Raw genomic sequence first — 25,517 nt, forward strand, 5'->3', positions numbered from 1 at the left:
CGCGATTTTCGAGTACTTCACTACTCGGGTGCGCCGGGGGTGAGCAGGGGGTTGCAGAGGGGAGTGGGGGGGGAGGGAGAGAGAGTTCCACCGTGTGGGCACGTCGCACAGCAGTCGGTGCACTGGCAGATTAAAGCGATGTTGCAGGGTGCGCAGGGTGACAGCGTCTGTGTGGGACTTGCGGAAATGTGCGCAGAGCCGGCGCGCCTTTACGAGCAGGTCTGACAAGTGTGGGTAGCTTTTCAGAAACCGCTGAACCACCAAATTAAAGACATGGGCCAGGCATGGCACGTGCGTAAGGCTGCCGAGCTGCAGAGCCGCCACCAGGTTACGGCCGTTGTCACACACGACCATGCCCGGTTGGAGGCTCAGCGGCGAAAGCCAGCGGTCGGTCTGCTCTGTCAGACCCTGCAGCAGTTCGTGGGCTGTGTGCCTCTTCTCTCCTAAGCTGAGTAGTTTCAGCACGGCCTGCTGACGCTTGCTCACCGCTGTGCTGCCACACCGCGCGACACCGACTGCTGGCGACGTGCTGCTGCTAACACATCTTGATTGCGAGACAGAGGTTGCGTAGGAGGAGGAGGAGGAGGGTGGTTTAGTGGAGGAAGCATATACAGCTGCAGATACCAGCACCAAGCTGGGGCCCACAATTCTGGGGGTGGGTAGGACGTGAGCGGTCCCGGGCTCTGACTCTGTCCCAGCCTCCACTAAATTCACCCAATGGGCCGTCAGGGAGATATAGTGGCTCTGCCCGCCTGTGCTTGTCCAAGTGTCCGTTGTTAAGTGGACCGTGGCAGTAACCGCGTTGGTGAGGGCGCGTACAATGTTGCGGGAGACGTGGTCGTGCAGGGCTGGGACGGCACATCGGGAAAAGTAGTGGCGACTGGGAACTGAGTAGCGCGGGGCCGCCGCCTCCATAATACTTTTGAAGGACTCCGTTTCCACAACCCTATACGGCAGCATCTCAAGGCTGATGAATTTTGCTATGCGGACGGTTAACGTTTGAGCGTGCGGGTGCGTGGCGGCGTACTTGCGCTTGCGCTCCAACAGTTGCGCAAGCGACGGCTGGACGGTGCGCTGAACTACACTGGTGGATGGGGCCGAGGACAGCGGAGGTGAGGGTGTGGGTGCAGGCCAGGAGACGGTAGTGCCTGTGTCCTGAGAGGGGGGTTGCATCTCAGTGGCAGGTTGGGGCACAGGGGGAGAGGCAGGGGTGCAAACCGGAGGCGGTGAACAGCCTTCGTCCCACCTTGTGGGGTGCTTGGCCATCATATGTCTGCGCATGGTGGTGGTGGTGAGGCTGTTGGTGTTGGCTCCCCGGCTGAGCTTTGCGCGACAAAGGTTGCACACCACTGTTCGTCGGTCGTCAGGCGTCTCTGTGAAAAACTGCCAGACCTTAGAGCACCTCGGCCTTTGCAGGGTGGCATGGCGCTAGGGTGCGCTTTGGGAAACAGTTGGTGGATTATTCGGTCTGGCCCTGCCTCTACCCTTGGCCACCGCACTGCCTCTTGCAACCTGCCCTGCTGCTGCCCGTGCCTCCCCCTCTGAAGACCTGTCCTGTGTAGGCGTTGCACACCAGGTGGGGTCAGTCACCTCATCGTCCTGCTGCTCTTCCTCCGAATCCTCTGTGCGCTGCTCCCTCGGACTTACTGCCCTTACTACTACCTCACTGCAAGACAACTGTGTCTCATCGTCATCGTCCTCCTCACCCACAGAAAGTTCTTGAGACAGTTGGCGGAAGTCCCCAGCCTCTTCCCCCGGACCCCGGGAACTTTCGAATGGTTGGGCATCAGTGACGATAAACTCCTCTGGTGGGAGAGGAACCGCTGCTGCCCAATCTAAGCAGGGGCCCGAGAACAGTTCCTGGGAGTGTTCCCGCTCCTGAGCAGGTGTCATTGTAGTGGAGTGAGGAGGCTGGGATGAAGGACGAGCAGCAGACAGAGGATTCGGATTTGCAGCAGTGGACGGCGCAGAACTGCGGGTGGACGATAGGTTGCTCGAAGCACTTTCTGCCATCCAGGACAGGACCTGCTCACACTGCTCATTTTCTAATAACCGTCTCCCGCGTGGACCCATTAATTGGGCGATGAATGTGGGGACGCCAGAAACGTGCCTCTCTCCTAATCGCGCAGCAGTCGGCTGCGACACACCTGGATCAGGAGCTCGGCCTGTGCCCACACCCTGACTTGGCCCTCCGCGTCCTCGGCCGCGTCCACGTCCTCTAGGCCTACCCCTACCCCTCAGCATGCTGTATTACCAGTGATTTGATTTCACAGGCAGGAAATAAATTGGCGCAAGACTGCAGGCCAAATACAATTTTTCCCTTTTTTGAAAACGAAAGGCCCCACTGCCTCTATTGAATGAATAATCTAAGTTTAATAACTGTGCTGTGTCCCTGCTAATGTGTCACAGAACTTGAGGGTAGCAGAGTTATTAACTCTGGCAGAGCAGGTATTTTTTTCCCAATTAAGGAAAGCAAATGGCGAAGCCAGCAGTAAACCGTAGCTGGGTGCGTCTGATTTTTTAACGTTGTACACGCAGCTCACACGTCTCCACAGCCCTTAGGACGGACAGAGGCAGGACAAATAGATTTCGTTTCCCTTTTTTTACACCAAAAGGCCGCACTGCGTATATTCAATGAATAATAACTGTGTTGTGGCCCTGCCTACACAATTCCTTCCCTGTAGTATCAATGGAGGGTGCAATGCTCTGCAGAGGCGATTTTGAGAAAAAAAAAATATGCAGCACAGCTAACAGCAGCCTGGACAGTACTGCACACGGTTAAATATGGCCCTAGAAAGGACCGTTGAGGTTCTTGAAGGCTACACTCACTCCTAACACTCTCCCTGCCTATCCAACACTTCTGTCCCTAATGCCGGGTGCAACGCTCTGCAGAGGCGATTTTGAGAAGAAAAAAAAAAAGGCACTGCTAACAGCAGCCAACACACAGGTATTACTGGCCCTAATAAGGACCTTTGGGGTTCTTGAAGCCTACACTAACTGCTATTTCTTTCCCTACAGCAGCTCCGGTACAAACCGCACTGTCCCTCATCTAACTCACAAGGCATCTGAGGCGAGCCGCGGGAGGGGCCGACTTTTATATTCGGCGGACACCTGATCACCCCAGCCACTCACAGCAGGGGGGTGGTATAGGGCTTGAACGTCACAGGGGGAAGTTGTAATGCCTTCCCTGTCTTTCAATTGGCCAGAAAAGCGCGCTAACGTCTCAGGGAAGGAAGTGAAAGTAACCAGAACACCGCATGGTGTTCGTTACGAATACCGAACATCCCGAACACCCTAATATTCGCACGAATATCAAGCTCGGAAGAACACGTTCGCTCATCTCTAATAATAAGTCTATTTCTCCTCGTTTTAGTTTTCTACTCGAGATGTTGAAAATTCCCATTTTTTCGGCTTCTTCGTTAGTTATTTCCTTGTTCGTATGAATTTTTTTTTTCTTTCCTTCATTCTTGGAGTATTTCTTTTTTTCCTCCTCTTTTCCCTCTTTTTTTTTTCATTATTGGAATGTTAGGGCAAAATTTCGCCCCTTTGTTCGCTAACCTTTACATGGGGTATTTTGAAAAAGATATATTTAAAAACGCTAACATCATATATCATGGACGTTATATCGATGATATTATTATTTGGGGAGGATCTATATTGAATCTAAATTATTATATTTCTATACTTAACAAAAATAATAGCATTTTAAAATGTACCAATTGTATTCAAAGAATTAATATTTCTAGATGTAGTTCTGTATATTGAAAATAATAAAATTCATACAAAAACACATTTTAAAAAAGTCAACAAAAACAGCTATCTCGATCATAAAAGTTATCACCAAAAGCAATGGAAAAAATAATATACCATACAGTCAGCTGCAGAGGATATATAGAAATTGTAGTATAAAAGAAGTATTCGAAGAACAAGCTGAAATAATAGAATCACGGTTTAAAGAGAAAAGATACCCTAATAAACTGCTAAAAGATGCATATTAAAAAGCCAAAAGGAACGGAGAGCAAATAGGGGAAAAAATAGACAACGGTAAAGAAAAAGAACATAAAAGAAAAAATAACAATCTAGACTCTAATCAAATAATAAAAAATGCCTTTTTGACAAAATATGTTAGTGACAATGGAGATATTAGAAAAATAATTAAGAAAAATTGGAGTATATTGAAAAAGGACCCGTATTTAGGTAAATTAATAGGTAACCAACCGAGAATAATATACAGAAAAAAACAAAACCATAGGAAAATTAACCCCTTAGTGACGGCCCCATCGGGATTCTACGTCCTGACCGGATAACGGCGATCGCGTTAAAGTCAATGTAAAGTTACACAAAGTTAAAGTTTCAGATCCCCTTACGGATTGGATCCGTAAGGGGAGCTGAGAGCACTCACCCCCCGTCCTCCGTGCCGTCCGACATCTTCTGTCTTCTCCCCGGCCCTGCCGCCGGCGTCTGCGCATGCGCGCCAGATGCATTACGACATGCGTATGCGCAGAGAGCCGTGAGGCCCAGGAAATTTAAAAACTCCCGGCTTGTATGAGTAGCCGAGAGCAGGGAGCTGTCAGCGGGAGCCGCTGTATACGGTTCCCGGTCACATGATCGCTGCTATCCAATGGATAGCAGCGATCATGTAAAAGTTAAAAAAGTGTAAAAAAAAAAAAAAAGAAAGTTTGTTTCATGTCCCCTCATGGATCATATGAAATTAGGTACCTTAAGCCCCCAGATTTATCCGCGGACCTTGCCCGGCTTCTGTGCACGCGTCCGTCGCCAAAATGGCGGACGGTAGGCGCAAAAGCCGCAGATTGGCGGGGTAATTTAAAATCTCCCTGTACCTGGCTACTAAATGTAGCCAAGAGCCTGCAGATTTCATGGGGTGCCATGGTACGCTTTTCCCAGTCACGTGATCGCCGTTATCCAATGGATAACGGCGATCACGTAAAAGTTAAAAAAAGCTCAATTTTCACCTCCCGTCATGGATCGGATCTGTGAGGGAAGGTGAAATTACTTAAATAAGGCCACCGGCAATGTCCCCTGATGGGATCCATATCCGCGGACTTTCCCCCAGTTTTGGCGCATGCACCTGTCACCAAAATAACGGATACAAGCGCAGAAGCTGGAGAGGGCAAGAGGAAATTTAAAATCTCCTTGCTCCTGGCTACTTAAGGTAGCCAAGAGCTTAGAGATGTCACGGGAGGCCGCGGTGAGCGGTCTTCGGTCACGTGATCGCCATTATCCAATGGATAATGGCGATCACGTAAAAGTCAAAAGACAGTTAAAGTTTGATGCATCGTTCAGTTTGGGCCACGTTGTGCATCCAGACAGAAGATTAGGGCCACAATGGGTATGTTTCTGAACACGGGACAAATGGGGGTATACATTATGGGGTGAACATCTTCATTCCTATGTATGCTGTACAAAACAAACTATTTTTAAAATGACATAATTGCCAAAAAAACAAAAATCGTAATTTTTTCCTTGTGCTTTGCTTCGATTCATTTAAAAACGGTGGAGTCAAAATACGCACTACACCACTAGATGAATGCGTTAAGGGGTCTAGTTTTTATTATGGGGTCATTTGTCTCTCTCTCGGAATCTCTGCTTAAGTTTGTGACTTTCCTTGTGGAAGTCTTGGTCCTCTGAGCAGTTGCGTCTAACCTTTAGGAACTGACCCTTGGGGATCCCCTTTTTCAATGAAAAGGGGTGGTAGCTATCCCATTTAAGAAGGCTATTGGTAACTGTGCTTTTGCGGTATAGGGTGGAGACCATTGCCCATTCCGTTTTTTTTTTAAATGAGCAGATCCAAGAACGGTACTGACATAGAGTTGATTTCCGACGTTAGTCGTAGATTTAAATCGTTAACATTAAAAGTGTCTATGAAGTTCTTGAAAGATAGTTCAGTGCCTTTCCACAAGATCAAGACGTCGTCTATATAGCGTAACCATAGCACGATGTTGTCCGACCACTCCTCGTTGGCATATATGTACTTTTCCTCCCACCAGCCCAGGTATAGGTTAGCGTACGATGGGGCACAAGTGGTCCCCATTGCCGTCCCCCTGAGCTGGTGGAAGTACTGGGTATCAAAGAGAAAGAAATTGTGCGACAAGATGAATTTAAGAAAGTCGAGGACGCATCCATTATGTGATCGAAAATGCGAGCCCCTTTGCTCTAGGAAGAGCTGAGTGGCTTTTATGCCCCCCTCGTGCGGGATGGAGCTGTATAATGATTCGATGTCGAGTGTGGCAGGAAAGGGCGTCGGGGCTGACTGAGATACCTTCCAGAAGGCATACAACATCCATTGTATCTCGAACGAAAGATATTAATGAGAGAACGAATGGTCTAAGTATCTTATCAGAGTAGATGCTCATGTTCTGAGTCAGGTTCCCGATATCTGAGACAATTGGTCTTCCGCGCAGAGGATTAGTCCCTTTGTGGACCTTAGGGAGGGCGTAGAAGGTTGCCACCGTTGGATGTATAGGGTACATGAACTCAAATTCCTTTTTATCGATATAGCCCAGATCCAGGGCTTTACGGAGCAGTCTTCCAAGGTCCGTCCAGTATCATTCTGTACGTGGCCCTTTGGGACCCTTCCTCCTCCTCTTATTCAAAATACGTGTCCCCATCCTATCCGTGGACCTGACAGGGTCACGAAAAAAGGGTTAGACCGTGTCTGTCTCGCTGTTGTTCGTTTATAAGTGTGTTTATGTCAGCCCATAGTTTTAATTATTTTCTAATAAAGTATAATTCTTTTAATCTATCTCTGTGAAGGGCTTCGTGCACCAGGTGAGTCAATTAGTCACCTTTCATATATTGTTATATGTAACCAATTGCCTGAGGCGCATTCTAATTTTATATAATTCTTGTTAGAGTAAATTAATACTGACTTGTGGGACTGACTGTATACAGTGTAATGTATCTATAACTCCTTGTCCCCTGTATACAGTATAATGTATCTATAGCCCCTCCTCCCCTGTATACAGTGTAATGTATCTATAGTCCCTCCTCCCCTGTATACAGCGTAATGTATCTATAGTCCCTCCTCCCCTGTATACAGTGTAATGTATCTATAGTCCCTCCTCCCCTGTATACAGTGTAATGTATCTATAGTCCCTCCTCCCCTGTATACAGTGTAATGTATCTATAGTCCCTCCTCCCCTGTATACAGTGTAATGTATCTATAGTCCCTCCTCCCCTGTATACAGTGTAATGTATCTATAGTCCCTCCTCCCCTGTATACAGTGTAATGTATCTATAGTCCCTCCTCCCCTGTATACAGTGTAATGTATCTATAGCCCCTTGTCCCCTGTATACAGTGTAATGTATCTATTGTCCCTCCTTCCCTGTATACAGTATAATGTATCTACAGTCCCTCCTCCCCTGTATACAGTGTAATGTATCTATAGTCCCTCCTCCCCTGTATACAGTGTAATGTATCTATAGTCCCTCCTCCCCTATATACAGTGTAATGTATCTATAGTCCCTCCTCCCTGTATACAGTGTAATGTATCTATAGCCCCTCCTCCACTGTATACAGTGTAATGTATCTATAGTCCCTCCTCCCCTGTATACAGTGTAATGTATCTATAACTCCTCCTCCCCTGTATACAGTGTAATGTATCTATAGTCCCTCCTACCCTGTATACAGTGTAATGTATCTATAGCCCCTCCTCCCCTGTATACAGCGTAATGTATCTATAGTCCCTCCTCCCTGTATACAGTGTAATGTATCTATAGTCCCTCCTCCCCTGTGTACAGTGTAATGTATCTATAGCCCCTTGCCCCCTGTATACAGTGTAATGTATCTATTGTCCCTCCTTCCCTGTATACAGTATAATGTATCTACAGTCCCTCCTCCCCTGTATACAGTGTAATGTATCTATAGTCCCTCCTCCCCTGTATACAGTGTAATGTATCTATAGTCCCTCCTCCCCTATATACAGTGTAATGTATCTATAGTCCCTCCTCCCTGTATACAGTGTAATGTATCTATAGCCCCTCCTCCACTGTATACAGTGTAATGTATCTATAGTCCCTCCTCCCCTGTATACAGTGTAATGTATCTATAACTCCTCCTCCCCTGTATACAGTGTAATGTATCTATAGTCCCTCCTACCCTGTATACAGTGTAATGTATCTATAGCCCCTCCTCCCCTGTATACAGCGTAATGTATCTATAGTCCCTCCTCCCTGTATACAGTGTAATGTATCTATAGTCCCTCCTCCCCTGTATACAGTGTCATGTATCTATAGTCCCTCCTCCCCTATATACAGTGTAATGTATCTATAGTCCCTCCTCCCTGTATACAGTGTAATGTATCTATAGTCCCTCCTCCCCTGTATACAGTGTAATGTATCTATAGTCCCTCCTCCCTGTATACAGTGTAATGTATCTATAGTCCCTCCTCCCCTGTATACAGTGTAATGTATCTATAGTCCCTCCTCCCCTATATACAGTGTAATGTATCTATAGTCCCTCCTCCCCTGTATACAGTGTAATGTATTTATAGTCCCCCCTCCCCTGTATACAGTGTAATGTATCTATAGCCCCTTGTCCCCTGTATACAGTGTAATATATCTATAGTCCCTCCTCCCCTGTATACAGTGTAATGTATCTATAGTCCCTCCTCCCCTGTATACAGTGTAATGTATCTATAACTCCTCCTCCCCTGTATACAGTGTAATGTATCTATAGCCCCTCCTCCCCTGTATACAGCGTAATGTATCTATAGTCCCTCCTCCCTGTATACAGTGTAATGTATCTATAGTCCCTCCTCCCCTGTATACAGTGTAATGTATCTATAGTCCCTCCTCCCTGTATACAGTGTAATGTATCTATAGTCCCTCCTCCCCTGTATACAGTGTAATGTATCTATAGTCCCTCCTCCCCTGTATACAGTGTAATGTATCTATAGTCCCTCCTCCCCTGTATACAGTGTAATGTATCTATAGTCCCTCCTCCCCTGTATACAGTGTAATGTATCTATAGTCCCTCCTCCCCTATATACAGTGTAATGTATCTATAGTCCCTCCTCCCTGTATACAGTGTAATGTATCTATAGTCCCTCCTCCCCTGTATACAGTGTAATGTATCTATAGTCCCTCCTCCCTGTATACAGTGTAATGTATCTATAGTCCCTCCTCCCCTGTATACAGTGTAATGTATCTATAGTCCCTCCTCCCCTATATACAGTGTAATGTATCTATAGTCCCCCTCCCCTGTATACAGTGTAATGTATCTATAGTCCCTCCTCCCCTGTATACAGTGTAATGTATTTATAGTCCCCCCTCCCCTGTATACAGTGTAATGTATCTATAGCCCCTTGTCCCCTGTATACAGTGTAATATATCTATAGTCCCTCCTCCCCTGTATACAGTGTAATGTATCTACAGTCCCTCCTCCCCTGTATACAGTGTAATGTACCTCTAGTCCCTCTTCCCCTGTATACAGTGTAATGTATCTATAGTCCCTCCTCCCCTGTATACAGTGTAATGTATCTATAGTCCCTCCTCCCCTGTATACAGTGTAATGTATCTATAGTCCATCCTTCCCTGTATACAGTGTAATGTATCTATAGTCCCTCCTCCCTGTATACAGTATAATGTATCTATAGTCTCTCCTCCCCTGTATACAGTGTAATGTATCTACAGTCCCTCCTCCCCTGTATACAGTGTAATGTATCTATAGTCCCTCCTCCCCTGTATACAGTGTAATGTATCTATAGTCCCTCCTCCCCTATATACAGTGTAATGTATCTATAGTCCCTCCTCCCCTGTATACAGTGTAATGTATCTATAGTCCCTCCTCCCCTATATACAGTGTAATGTATCTATAGTCCCTCCTCCCCTGTATACAGTGTAATGTATCTATAGTCCCTCCTCCCCTGTATACAGTGTAATGTATCTACAGTCCCTCCTCCCCTGTATACAGTGTAATGTATCTATAGTCCCTCCTCCCCTATATACAGTGTAATGTATCTATAGTCCCTCCTCCCCTGTATACAGTGTAATGTATCTATAGTCCCTCCTCCCCTATATACAGTGTAATGTATCTATAGCCCCTCCTCCACTGTATACAGTGTAATGTATCTACAGTCCCTCCTCCCCTGTATACAGTGTAATGTGTCTATAGTCCCTCCTCCCCTGTATACAGTGTAATGTATCTATAGTCCCTCCTCCCTGTATACAGTGTAATGTATCTATAGTCCCTCCTCCCCTGTATACAGTGTAATGTATCTATAGCCCCTCCTCCCCTGTATACAGTGTAATGTATCTATAGTTCCTCCTCCCCTGTATACAGTGTAATGCATCTATAGTCCCTCCTTCCCTGTATACAGTGTAATGTATCTATAGTCCCTCCTCCCTGTATACAGTGTAATGTATCTATAGTCCCTCCTCCCTGTATACAGTGTAATGTATCTATAGCCCCTCCTCCACTGTATACAGTGTAATGCATCTATAGTCCCTCCTTCCCTGTATACAGTGTAATGTATCTATAGTCCCTCCTCCCTGTATACAGTGTAATGTATCTATAGTCCCTCCTACCCTGTATACAGTGTAATGTATCTATAGTCCCTCCTCCCCTGTATACAGTGTAATGTATTTATAGTCCCCCCTCCCCTGTATACAGTGTAATGCATCTATAGTCCCTCCTTCCCTGTATACAGTGTAATGTATCTATAGTCCCTCCTCCCTGTATACAGTGTAATGTATCTATAGTCCCTCCTCCCTGTATACAGTGTAATGTATCTACAGTCCCTCCTCCCCTGTATACAGTGTAATGTATCTATAGTCCCTCCTTCCCTGTATACAGTGTAATGTATCTATAGTCCCTCCTCCCTGTATACAGTGTAATGTATCTACAGTCCCTCCTCCCCTGTATACAGTGTAATGTATCTATAGTCCCTCCTTCCCTGTATACAGTGTAATGTATCTATAGTCCCTCCTCCCCTGTATACAGTGTAATGTATTTATAGTCCCTCCGCTCCTGTATACACTGTAATGTATATATAGTCCCTCCTCCCTGTATATAGTATAATGTATCTATAGCCCCTTGTCCACTGTATACAGTGTAATGTATCTGCAGTCCCTCCTCCCTGTATACAGTGTAATGTATCTATAGTCCCTCCTCCCCTGTATACAGTGTAATGTATCTACAGTCCCTCCTCCCCTGTATACAGTGTAATGTACCTCTAGTCCCTCTTCCCCTGTATACAGTGTAATGTATCCATAGTCCCCCTCCCCTGTATACAGTGTAATGCATCTTTAGCCCCTTGTCCCCTGTATACAGTATAATGTATCTATAGCCCCTTGTCCCCTGTATACAGTATAATGTATATATAGTCCCCCCTCCCCTGTATACAGTGTAATGTATCTATAGTCCCTCCTCCCTTGTATACACTGTAATGTATCTATAGTCCCCCTCCCCTGTATACAGTGTAATGTATCTTTAGCCCCTTGTCCCCTGTATACAGTATAATGTATCTATAGTCCCTCCTCCCCTGTATACAGTGTAATGTATCTATAGTCCCTCCTCCCCTGTATACAGTGTAATGTATCTATAGTCCCTCCTCCCCTGTATACAGTATAATGTATCTACAGTCCCTCCTTCCCTGTATACAGTGTAATGTATCTATAGTCCCTCCTCCCCTGTATACAGTATAATGTATCTATAGTCCCTCCTCCCCTGTATACAGTGTAATGTATCTATAGCCCCTCCTTCCCTGTATACAGTATAATGTATCCATAGTCCCACCTCCCCTGTATACAGTATAATGTATCTATAGTCTCTCCTCCCCTGTATACAGTGTAATGTATCTATAGTCCCTCCTCCCCTGTATACAGTGTAATGTATCTACAGTCCCTCCTCCCCTGTATACAGTGTAATGTATCTATAGCCCCTTGTCCCCTGTATACAGTGTAATGTATATATAGTCCCTCCTCCCCTGTATACAGTGTAATGTATCTATAGCCCCTTGTCCCCTGTATACAGTATAATGTGTCTATAGTCCCTCCTCCCCTGTATACAGTGTAATGTATCTATAGCCCCTTGTCCCCTGTATACAGTATAATGTATCTATAGTCCCTCCTCCCCTGTATACAGTATAATGTATCTATAGCCCCTTGTCCCCTGTATACAGTATAATGTATCTATAGCCCCTTGTCCCCTGTATACAGTGTAATGTATCTATAGTCCCCCCTCCCCTGTATACAGTGTAATGTATCTATAGTCCCTCCTCCCTTGTATACACTGTAATGTATCTATAGTCCCTCCTCCCCTGTATACAGTGTAATGTATCTACAGTCCCTCCTCCCCTGTATACAGTGTAATGTATCTATAGTCCCTCCTCCCCTGTGTACCGTATAATGTATCTATAGTCCCTCCTCCCCTGTGTACCGTATAATGTATCTATAGTCCCTCCTCCCCTGTGAAGTCACCCAGAGTTAACGGGGCCCCTCCATAAGTATGAAATTGTTTCACTTGTGCCTATGTGTTGTCAGTGTCTTCTGTGTATGAATTTGATGTGTTTTGCACCTCTGCAGCATTAAAGGGGTTAATGTCAGGGTTTTGTCTGGAAAATGTATCTTGTGGTGTGTCATGTGATCATGTTTCATATATGTGTTTGCAAGGTGAGTGCAAGTTAGTCAGTCTTCTTGCAGGTGTACAAGTCAGTCTGCAAGTGAGTGAACCCCACAGATGCAGATCGGTCTGTGTGTGAACAGAGTGGAAAAAAATGCACGATTCCCTTGTGCTTTGCCTGGAACCAGCCTACCCAGGATATACCAGTGTTACTCCTACGCACTGAGTTTGAGTGAGAGAAGCCGCCATGCAGCGCTGAGTGTCCAAATGTGAGTGTTGACTGGTAGAGAACTGGAGAGAGAGAAAGAGCAGCTGGCAACAAAACCCCACAGATAACTAGGACTGTGGACTCGTCTGTCATCCTGTGAAACCTCCCTGTCACACCACTTCTGTGTTGGCACCATTACTCTGCTGGTGTATGTAAAGTTTGGACTGGACATAGTTCTTATTCTGCAAGTAAGGGAGCTCTACTGACCGTTTTCCCTGTGTGTGGACTACTTTATTACCAACTTCTGGATTCACCGCAGAGGACGGAACGGTGGCGTCACGAGTGACAAAAAGGACAAAAGGTAAACCACATACTGGGTTACCCTGTGAATCTCCCCCAGCAGTAACTTGGTTGGGTCCCATGCTACCCCCAGGAGATGGTACAGCCCCATGACAAGGCCTCAATATACCCAGCTATGTCCTTGGCTGTGGGCCCACTCCACGGACGCTGCACCTGTATACAGTGTAATGTATCTATAGTCCCTCCTCCCCCCTATACAGTACAATGCATCTATAGTCCCTCCGCTCCTGTATACAGTATAATGTATCTATAGTCATTCCGCTCCTGTTTACAGTATAATGTATCTATAGTCCCTCCTCCCTGTATACAGTGTAATGTATCTATAGCCCCTCCTCCCCCCTATACAGTACAATGCATCTATAGTCCCTCCGCTCCTGTATACAGTGTAATGTATCTATAATCCCTCCTCCCCTGTATACAGTGTAATGTATCTATAGTCCCTCCGCTCCTGTATACAGTATAATGTATCAATAGTTCCTCCGCTCCTGTATACAGTGTAATGTATCTATAGTCCCTCCTCCCTGTATACAGTGTAATGTATCTATAGTCCCTCCTCCCTGTATACAGTATAATGTATCTATAGTCTCTCCTCCCCTGTATACAGTGTAATGCATCTATAGTCCCTCCGCTCCTGTATACAGGGTAATGTATCTATAACTCCTCCTGCCGTGTATACAGGGTAATGTATCTATAATCCCTCCGCTCCTGTATACAGTGTAATGTGTCTATAGTCCCTCCTCCCCTGTATACAGTATAATGTATCTATAGTCCCTCCTCCCCTGTATACAGTGTAATGTATCTATAGTCCCTCCGCTCCTGTATACAGTGTAATGTATCTATAGTCCCTCCTCCCCTGTATACAGTATAATGTATCTATAGCCCCTCCTCCCCTGTATACAGTGTAATGTGTCTATAGTCCCTCCTCCCCTGTATACAGTGTAATGTATCTATAGTCCCTCCGCTCCTGTATACAGTGTAATGTATCTATAGTCCCTCCTCCCCTGTATACAGTGTAATGTATCTATAGTCCCTCCGCTCCTGTATACACTGTAATGTATATATAGTCCCTCCTCCCTGTATATAGTATAATGTATCAATAGTCTCTCCTCCACTGAATATATTATAATGTACCTATAATCCTGCCTTCTCACCTTTTTGCCCGGGTTTATACATAGCTTTGTCGGTTTGGATGAGGGTCCCGGTATTTTTCTTCCGGGCAGTCAGCTCCTTTGAGCTCAGCTCCACCTTCTCGCCGTCGCTCCTATGTCCGTGGACGGCGATGGTGACTTTCTCTGTGGAGCCTAAAGGTTCAGGAGGCTGCGGGACATTACGGTGTTACTTCAGTAGTGTTAGAGACGTGAGACCACCAGTTATATACATGTCTATATGTGTCTATCTATTGTATCTACAGAACAGATACACTGTACAGATCCATATAAAGCCGCCATATACTGCTGGGATGCGTTACAGTGCATTTCCTAGCATGTTAGTATGAGGGGCAGATGGGGCTCCGTACCTGGAATGATGTGCAGTGCCATGTGGGGCTGTCCGGCTGCACTGTATACAGGGTCTCACTTCCAGATGAGGTCTTCAGATCCACTGTCATCTTTGTGAACCCCTGCAGGTCCGGGGAGGAGTGCATGCAGAAGAGGTTGTTTAATCCGTGATACACGTCAGGAGGGATGAACAGCGCAAAGCTTCTGTAATGACAAGAACACAAGCGATTCCCTGACCGTCAACCAGAGCAGAGATCAGGACACAGAGGCCGTGACCACAGCCATCCCTGACATGTGCTCTGCACTGCACATAACAGGAACGTATCTGCACCAGACCCCCTTAACCCTCTGCACATCAGTGTCATCTCTGCACCAGACCCCCTCAATCCTCTGCACATTACAGGGTCACCTCTGCACCAGACCCCCTCAGCCCCCTGCGCATCAAAGGGTCATCTCTACACCAGACCCCCTCAGCCCCTGCAAATTACAGTGTCATCTCTGTACCAGACCCCTTCAGCCTTCTGGATATGACATTCCTCTCTGCACCAAGGCCCTTCTGTCTTCTCTACATCACAGTGTCATCTCTGCACCAGACCCCCTCAGCCGTCTGCATGCACATCACAGGGTCATCTCTGTACCAGACCCCTTCAGCCCTCTGGATATGACATTCATCTTTGCACCAGACCCCCCTCAGTCTCCTGTACTGCACATTACAATCTTATCTCTGCACCCCCCCCCCCCCTCCACTATCTGTGATATTACTTGTTCATTCTTCTTATATAGTGGGAGGAGCCTTAACAAGTCTGTGCAGCATGAAGATGCAGTCTCCTGTATATCAGATAATACTTTCCGTGGCAACCACACTGCATCTACAGGAATGGTGGTCATCGGGCCCGAGGGACGAAGTTTCTAGCATGCCTGCACTCAGACAACACAGAATATCATGATGGAACCGCAGGAGCTCACACTCTTCACTGTGCTGCGAGAGGCGCTCTATTGGGTGTGATCTAGCTAATAAATGGCTGAGGCAACGATCACACAGGGGTTCATTTTGTTTATTTAGTAGAGCCGCTCACACATATTGAAGCCACTGATTGCACTTACGGCATTTTGCTGGACTGTACCAGAATTCCGTCCATGCTGAGGAGCAGACACAGCAGCCACATCCTGGAGCCCATTCCTGGGGAGAGACACAAATATATATTACCGAAACCTCTCGCAGAAGACGCGTTTCAGGTGGATAACAATCTGTTCCTCAGTCTGGGTCCAAAACACGTTACCTCATCCGTAAAGTCATTAAAGCGTAATTCCCAGAATACCGATTGGCGCTGACTGTGCGGGCTTATCTGGGTTCTCACTAAGAGAGGCGTCTACACAAGAGCGTGCAGCACATTGTGATGTTTTATGGGGTGCGGAGCGTAAAGGGGGGTAAATACACGTCAGCTCAAAAATACATCCTTCATGTATACAAGGCTTATTATCAACTACTCACTACTTTAAAAAAAGGATGTATTCCCCCTTCAAGTGTGTGTGCCCCACTACAAAACTATGTCCTATTTAAAAAGTGTTTGCCCCCAATAAGTATGTTTGCCATCAAAAAAGTATGTGCCCCTGGAAAACCCCACCTCAAAAAGTATGTGCCACACAAAAAAAGTTCCCACAAAAGATATGTCCCTTCTGCTCAAAGGTGTATGTCCTTCTTTAAAAGTGTATGCCCCTGTAGAGATATGTGCTCTTAGAAAAGTATAGCACCCCCTTACTACACCCCTGAAAAGTATGTCCTCCATCCATAAAGTATATCCCCACCTCAGAAAAGTATGTCTCTTCCACCCAAATGTTTGTGATCCATCCAAAAAAGCATGTACCCCCAGAAAAGTATATGCTTTCAGAAATGTATGTGTCCCCCCTCAAAAGGATGTGCCCCATCCCAAAACGTATGTGTTTCTGGAAAAGGTATCCACCCCAGAAAAGTATTTGAACACCCCATAAAAGTAAATGCTCCCACAAAGAATGTCCTCTCTGCCCAAAATTATGTCACCCCTAAAATGTGTGTGCCCCCCCTTCCAAAAAAAGGTTGCGCTTTACACCGAAAAGTACCCACACCTCATGAAAAGTATGTGCTCCCCCCAAAGATTATGTGCCCCACAAAATTTTTTTTGCACCCACCATCCTGTAACCATGCTGTTACAGATTTTGGAATGTTGACCCACTACGCTAACAAACCAGTCTGGTTTTCATAAAAGACCAGGTGACTGGCAACTGACCCCAGCAGATAGGAGTACCTAAGAAGGGAAACTGGTCCTAAGGTAAGCAGGGAGATGTAAGGGGTCCTGCTACAAGCAGGGTGATCGCCCCAATAAGGGTGGCCCTGCGCTGGACCCTAGGGACTGACCAGCCCTGACAGAAAACAGAGATGAGGTACTGAAACAAAGAAACAAAGACACTGCACAGAACTAACTTACTACAGAGTAATGGAAATCCAAAATGCCAGCTCACCGCATGGGTGCACGGACAGGTGCAAGCACACCTCACAGCAATAGAAGAGAAAATCCTCCAGCACTTCCATGGATACCAGGATAAAAAACAGCATTTATTTTGACATCGTGGATAAACACATCTTCCAAAAATTTTTTTCTTTTTGCGCTTACATGTTTTGAACAGAGTTCTTACTCATGGCATATATTTTCACACAGTGACTGTTCCTAAAATATACAGAAGAACCAATGGAGGAGCCAGAACTCACAGCAATAACAAAGTCTTATGTAGATACGCCTCCATGCTTTTCTTGCAGCACACATTGACCCCTTTGCTTTACCTTTGGAGGCTGATTTTGGTGTCATTAGACGAGGCACAGGCTCACCACCGATGTTAAATCATTACACTTGAGTTTAATAGGTTCAGTGAGCAGTCAGGTGAGTTCAAAGTTACAATGTTACACCTATTGATGCTCTGCTGTGTTGGCTCCAGAGAGTGAAGGGTTGCGCTAATAGGAAGCTGTAGCCGGCAAACAGAGAGACACACACGGCAGAGAAAGACACACAAAGAGAAAGACACAGAGAGACACACACAGCAGACAGAGGCATACAAAGAGAGAGAGACACACACACACAATGCAGACAGAGACACTCAAAGAGAGAGACACACACAAGGCAGACATAAACACACAAAGAGAGAGACACACAAACACAAGTCAGACAGAGACACACAGCAGACAGAGGCACACAAAGAGAGAGACACACACGGCAGAGAAAGACACAGAGAGAGACACACACACACAGCAGACAGAGGCATACAAAGAGAGAGAGAGACACACACACAAGGCATACTGAGGCACACAAAGAGAGAGAGAGAGACACACACACATGGCTCTGCTGCGTTGGCTCAAGAAAGTGAAGGGTTGCGTTGCTAAGCCCTGTTGATAGGACACTGTAGCCGGCAAACAGTGAGGCTGCATGGGGGATGGAGAGACACACATGGCAAACAGAGAGAGGCCCCCTGCACACGAGTGGAAATTCCTATGCAGACGGCCGCGATTTGGCCACGCGAAATATCGCGCGGCAAACAAATCGTGGCATGTTCTATTTCTGTAGGGGGCTCGCAGAGCCCGGCACAGAAATGTCACTCACCCGCCGCCGACTTCGGTCTGCGCATGCGCATGAGAGAGACACAGACAGACACACACACGGCAGACAGAGACACAGAGAGAAAGAGACAGACAAAGGGAGAGAAAGATACACAGACAGAGAGAGAGAAAGAGAGACACATACACAGCAGACAGCACATCACAGAGAGGAGAAGACGCAGAAGCAGGTGAGCCGCACTGCTTACTGCAAGGGTGCAGGTTGTGTCCCACTGCGAGAATTCTCACACTGGGATCCGACCCGGCCGTTTGCAGGCGGCCAAAGAGAGAGACAGGGAGAGACACACGCAGACAGAGAGAGAGAAAGAGACACAGAGGGAGAGAGACACACACACAGCAGACAGAGGCACACAAAGAGAAAGAGACACACACAAGGCAGACAGAAACACACAAAGAGAGAGAGAGACACACACACAGGTCAGACAGAGACACACACAGCAGACAGAGGCACGCAAAGAGAGAGAAAGACAACACACATACACAATGCAGACAGAGACACACAAAGAGAGAGACACACACAAGGTAGACAGAGGCATGCAAAGAGAGAGAGAGACACACACAGCAGATAGAGGCACACAAAGAGAGAGACAGACAAACAGCAGACAGAAGCATACAAAGAGAGAGAGAGACACACACACACACAACGCATACTGAGGCACACAAAGAGAGAGAGACACACACACACAAGGCAGACAGAGACACAGAAAGAGAGAGACACACAAGGAAGACAAACACACAAAGAGAGAGACACACAAACACAAGTCAGACAGTGACACATGTAGCAGACAGAGGCACACAAAGAGAGAGAAAGACAACACACACAAGGCAGACAGAGGCACGCAAAGAGAGAGAGACACACACAACAGACAGAGGCACACAAAAAGAGAGAGACACACACACACAGCAGACATAGGCACAGAGAGAGAGACACACACAGAGAGACACACACAAGGCAGACAAAGACACACAAAGAGAGAGAGACACACACACAGCAGACATAGGCAGAGAGAGAGAGAGACACACACACACAGAGACACACACAAGGCAGACAAAGACACACAAAGAGAGAGAGAGAGACACACACAAGGCAGACTGAGACACACAAAGAGAAAGAGAGACACAAGGCAGACAGAGACACACAAAGAGAGAGAGATACACACACAAGGCAGACAGAGACACATAAAGAGAGATATACACAAGGCAGACAGAGGCACACACAGCAGTCAGAGGCACACAAAGAGAGAGAGAGAGGCACACAAAGAGAGAAACGCACACAACAGACATAGGCACACAAAGAAAGAGAGAGACACACACACAACAGACAGAGGTACACAAAGAAAGAGACACACACACACAAAGAGAGAGAGACCGACACACAAGGCAGACAGAGACACACAAAGAGAGAAAAACACACACACACAGGGCAGACAGAGGCACACAAAGGGAGAGACACACACACAAGGCAGACAGAGACACACAAAGGGAGAGACACACAGAAGACAGAGGCACACAAAGAGAGAGACACACACACAGCAAACAGAGGCACACAAAGAGAGAGACACACACAGCAGACAGAGGCACCCAAAGAAAGAGAGAGACATACAAAACAGACAGGGGTACACAAAGAAAGAGAGAGACACACAAAACAGACAGAGGCACACGAAGAGAGAGACATACACAAAGAGAGAGACACACACACACACAAGGCAGACAGAGACAAACAAAGGGAGAGAAACACGCACAGCAGACAGAGGCACACAAAGAGAGAGCCACACACACAGCAGAAAGAGGCACACAAAGAGAGACACACACAGCAGACCAAGGCACACAAAGAGAGAAAGAGGGAGACACACACACACACAAGGCAGATAGAGGCACACAAAGAGAGAGAGAGACACACACACAGCAGACTGAGGCACACAAAGAGAGACACACACACAAAGCAGACAGAGGCATACAAAGAGAGAGAGAGAGACACACACAAGGCATACTGAGGCACACAAAGAGAGAGAGAGAGACACACACAATGCAGACAGAGGCACACAAAGAGAGAGAGAGACACAAGGCAGATAGAGGCACACAAAGAGAGAGAGAGAGACACACACACACAAGGCAGACAGAGGCACACAAAGAGAGAGACACACACAAAGCAGACAGAGGCATACAAAGAGAGAGAGAGAGACACACACAAGGCATACTGAGGCACACAAAGAGAGAGAGAGAGACACACACAATGCAGACAGAGGCACACAAAGAGAGAGAGAGACACAAGGCAGATAGAGGCACACAAAGAGAGAGAGAGACACACACACACACACGGCAGACAGAGGCACACAAAGAGAGAGACACACACAAGGCAGACAGAGGCACACAAAGAGAGAGAGAGACACAAGGCAGATAGAGGCACACAAAGAGAGAGAGAGACACACAGACAAGGCAGACAGAGGCACACAAAGAGAGAGACACACACAAGGCAGACAGAGGCACACAAAGAGAGAGACACACACAAGGCAGACAGAGGCACACAAAGAGAAAGAGACACACACAAAGCAGACAGAGGCACACAAAGAGAGAGAGAGAGACACAAGGCAGATAGAGGCACACAAAGAGAGAGAGAGACACAAGGCAGATAGAGGCACACAAAGAGAGAGAGAGACACACACACACAAGGCAGACAGAGGCACACAAAGAGAGAGACACACACAAGGCAGACAGAGGCACACAAAGAGAGAGACACACACAAGGCAGACAGAGGCACACAAAGAGAGAGACACACACAAGGCAGACAGAGGCACACAAAGAGAGAGAGAGACACAAGGCAGATAGAGGCACACAAAGAGAGAGAGAGACACACAGACAAGGCAGACAGAGGCACACAAAGAGAGAGAGACACACAAGGCAGACAGAGGCACACAAAGAGAGAGACACACACAAGGCAGACAGAGGCACACAAAGAGAAAGAGACACACACAAAGCAGACAGAGGCACACAAAGAGAGAGAGAGAGACACAAGGCAGATAGAGGCACACAAAGAGAGAGAGACACACACACAAGGCAGACAGGGGCACACAAAGAGAGAGACACACACAAGGCAGACAGAGACACACAAAGAGAGAGAGACACATACACAGGTCAGACAGAGACACACAAAGAGAGAGTGGCCCATAAGCCAGACAGAGACACACAAAGAAAGAGAGAGAGACACACACAAGGCAGACAGAGACACACAAAGAGAGAGGGACTCAAAAGTCAGACAGAGACACACAAAGAGAGAGAGAGACACACACACACACGGCAGACAGAGACACATAGAGAAAGACAGAGAGAGACACACACATGGCAGACAAAGACACACAAAGAGAGAGAAAGACACAGAGGAAGAGACAGACAAATATGGCAGAGAGAGAGAGACACACACAGCAGACAGACACAGGCACACATGGAAGACAGAGGCACACAAAGAGAGAAAGAGACACAGACAGAGAAACAGAGAGAGAAAGACACACAACCACAACAGACAGAGGCACAGAGAAAGAGACAGACACAAATAGCAGACAGAGAAAGAGAGACACAGCACAAAAAGAGACACACACAGCATGCAGAAAGAGACAGAGAGAAAGACACGTGGCAGACAGAAAGAGACAGAGAGAGACATATAGCAGACAGAGGGAAACAGAGAGAGAGACACACACATACACAGCAGATAGAGGAAGACACATGGCAAACAGAGAGAGAGACACACACACTCGGCAGACAGAGAGAGACAGAATCACATGACAGACTGAGAGAGAGAGAGACACACACACACACTCAAGACACAGAGAGAGAAAGTAAACGACAGAGAGAGAGAGCTACAAGATATTGCCGCAGGATACACGGTATATACTGGGGGCTCCACTGTAACATGTACTATACTAAGTGGTGTAATATACACTAATTGACTGTTGCCATGCCCCCAAAATATGGAAGACCAAGCACTGCGAACTGTTCAAGCTAAATCCTGGCCTCGACAGTCCTTAAGACATTTACAACCATTCTTCCAAGCTTTTTATGTTCGCGTAGCGAATGTCGGGTCCATCTTGTACCATTAATTATGCTACATCTGTGAACAGCAAGGCATATAAAAGCCAAAGACACAATTACGTTTGTTGCCCTGTGTTTACAAATAACATTATGGTTAAAACCCAAATAAATGTTCACGGGGGTCAAAACACCAGACTAATATTGATATGACAAATCCCATTTTAGCTTTAAGGCCTCATGTCCACGGGCAAAAGAAGAATTAAAATCCGCACGCGGATCCGCACCCCATAGGGATGCATTGACCACCCGCGGGTAGATAAATACGTGCGGATGGTCAATAAAAGTGAATTTAAAAAATTCTGGAGCATGAAGAAAAATGGTCATGCTCCATTTTCGTGCGGCTCTCCCGCGGGAACGGGTCCCGCAGGCTTCTATTGAAGGCTATGGAAGCCGTCCGGATCCGCGGGAGACCCGCGCCTGAATTAAACTCACCTGCTCCAGGTGATGCAGATCTTCCTTCCTTCGCGGCAGGATCTTCTTTGTTCGGGCCGGCGGATGTGCCCGGCGCATGCAGCCGGTGTGCTGAGCACATCCGCCCGGCCAAAGAAACAAGATCCGGCTGCAAAGAAGGGAAGACACGCACGGCCCGCAGCAGGTGAGTTTATTCCTATTTTCAGCCCTCATGTCCGCGGGGCAGGAGGGACCCGCTCCGGATTCTGCATGTAGAATCTGTAGCGGGCCTGATTTTCCCCGTGGACATGAGGCCTGAACCCGCTGGATATCTAGAGTGCAAAGTAAATATCCAGAAGGCTTCACGTTAAAGGAAGAGTCTTCTTTTCTTATCCCCTCTCTGGTGACTTAACCCTTTCAATCCCAATCACCTGACAGGCTGATATGTCTCATTTATGCACCTCCTGAAAATGCTCTGAAACTACAGATGCATTAACTGTAATGCATCTGTAGTTTCTTAGCAAATGCACTGAGCTCCCGCCCCCTCTCCGCCCCTTGCCACTGTTTTCAATGGGAGGGGTGGGACGAGAGCAGAGCTTGGTCCCACCCCTCCTGCCACCTCCCATTGCAAATAGTGGCGAAGGGCAGAGAGAGGGCGGGAGCTCAGTGCACTGCTCCCGACCCGCCTCCTCCCCGTGCAGAAAGGGACACCGTATATAGGCCAGGCGTGAAAACCTGGCCGATATACGGACGTGTGAATAAGCCCTAAGACTGTCAAGTTCTAAAAAAAAGCTGGCGCGATATATGCCAATATTCATATATAAGGACGATGTCTGTTCGGAAGTTGTAGAAAAAAATCACAATATTCAGAGAAAAGAGACCGTAAAGCGACTCTAAGTGACTTATATTTGTGTTCAGGTGATCTTTGAGCCTCAGCAATGCTTTTTCATTGAAAGACATATCACATCGCTGCTGCCTGCGATTTTCTCACACGTAGACAACAATAGAAGATGGTAATGTTAAAAACGCCTCGTACGAACATCACAAGTTTGTACGTCGCGATTCGATAAATCAGAGGCTCCATAGGGAAGCATGGGCAAGAAAAAACAGCAAAACACAGAAGGATAGCAGCGTAGTATCTGTGTGGCATTAGGAAAGCTGAGCTGATATCCGCCACCTTGCCTCCCCCTCCCTTACAACTGCCAGGCCTTTGATGACCATGTGGCCTCAGGAAATCGCAATAAGGTTATTCAATTTGAATTAACCCCCTGCTGGTGAGGTGTGACACCTCGGAAAGGTTCCCAAAGACATCCTGGCTCCAAAAGTTTTATTAAGGGAAAATCTCTTAATAAGGGTTATTAGTCGTGTGACGGTCCTAGCCCAATATGAATTATATTTTTGGAATCAGGCGGGCCAGCTGAAAGAAACACATCAACACATGTTGCGGTATGGGCCCAAGAAAAACCCCAAATGGCGCATCTGCGTACCTGGTTATAATTTACATTTCATGTTTTACTAAAAAAGAGAAATTAATCAGGACTAGAAATATGCCCGGTATATATTCCCCGATCAAGGTACCCCCTGCGGAAATATAACCAAAGTGGGGAATTATGGTTTTTCAGAGTCATCCCCATCTGCCCACCCCTCTCTAAATTACCTCAAAGGGGGCAGGGAGAGGTGTGTTCTGGGGAATCTTTATAACTCAGGGCTCAATGAACTCCTGTTGTCAGACTTCAGAGATACGCTACAGCCTAAGACTTTTCCATTTGCTTTAGTGACTCCGCACAAAACAGAACCTTAGTGAATATCTCAAATCTGGTATGCTTCTTTATTTTTTCCTTGTTTTATTTTAAAATACTGTCTGTTGTGTGTGCCTGTCAAAGATTATCTCCATTTTCTGTATATTTTTGTATACATATACATATTTAGCAGTGCTAGTCTTTTTAGAATAAATCTGCAATTTATTAGTCAAGCCTTGTCCATTTTAAAACAAACCATAGCTTCAAATATTGTGCCCATAATTCATAGTCCGGGTTCCAGCTTACTGGTGACATACAAGCTGGTGGTGGCAGCGGTAGCGTGTGGGTATTGTAGGATGCTGGAGATGTTAGACTGACCAGGGGGTAACTTGAGCTTTCGCTCTGCATGTGTGCAGGAGCCTGGGAAAGCTGGGTACAAAGCCATCTGCCTTCTAACGACTTTGCGCTTACAACCCCTGCCAGAGTGATTGATCAAGGCTCTGCCGTGCCAATTGGTAGTGGCGAGTGTGCTCAAAGTTGTCAATCTGTGACAAATCGGTGACAGAGGTGGGATCAGTCGGGGTCCCCCTCTCTCTTCCTTACAGATAGGGCAGGCAGCGATTTCCAAATCTCACAACCTTGCAGGACAGAAAACATCACAAAGGGAATGAAGTCCATTGAAAAGCATGGATTTTATAATTCTTCATTTTCTCGCACGCTGAAGTGTGACGACAGCCTAAAGATACCTTAGAGTTGCTTTACGGCTAAGCGCAATATCGGACTGAGAAATTCGGCTCAATATCGTGCTTGGCAACGTGCATTTTTCACACCGATGCGAGGTGTTTTCGATTTTAAAAAATGTAAAAAGTGGGATCCTCATGCCTGTGTGCTAGAAGATCGCAAGTGTTTCCCACGGATTTCAATAGGAAACATCACATTGTACGCACATCACATGTAATGTCTTTAAAGGGGGACTTGTTATTTATATAGCACCAACTTATTCTGTAATTTATTTATC

The 25,517-nt window shown here is 46.6% G+C and overlaps 1 protein-coding gene across 4 annotated transcripts in view; it reads right to left on the minus strand.

The window, feature by feature from the left end:
- Positions 1–25,517, minus strand: part of LOC136626390 (alpha-2-macroglobulin-like protein 1) — a 209,018-nt gene that overhangs the window by 180,467 nt on the left and 3,034 nt on the right. For all 4 annotated transcript variants that reach the window (XR_010792651.1, XM_066601393.1, XM_066601391.1 and 1 more), the window contains exons 2-4: positions 15,752–15,827; positions 14,668–14,851; positions 14,303–14,468 (exon numbers count right to left, since the gene is read on the minus strand). Coding sequence is in view for 3 of the 4 variants with exons in the window: in XM_066601393.1 (XP_066457490.1) it covers positions 14,303–14,468; positions 14,668–14,851; positions 15,752–15,825 (424 nt within the window). In the remaining variant the exon portion in view is untranslated. The remainder of the gene's footprint in view (positions 1–14,302; positions 14,469–14,667; positions 14,852–15,751; positions 15,828–25,517) is intronic.

The sequence above is a fragment of the Eleutherodactylus coqui genome, chromosome 4 (assembly GCF_035609145.1).
Source record: "Eleutherodactylus coqui strain aEleCoq1 chromosome 4, aEleCoq1.hap1, whole genome shotgun sequence".
NCBI classification, from domain to species: Eukaryota; Metazoa; Chordata; class Amphibia; order Anura; family Eleutherodactylidae; genus Eleutherodactylus; species Eleutherodactylus coqui.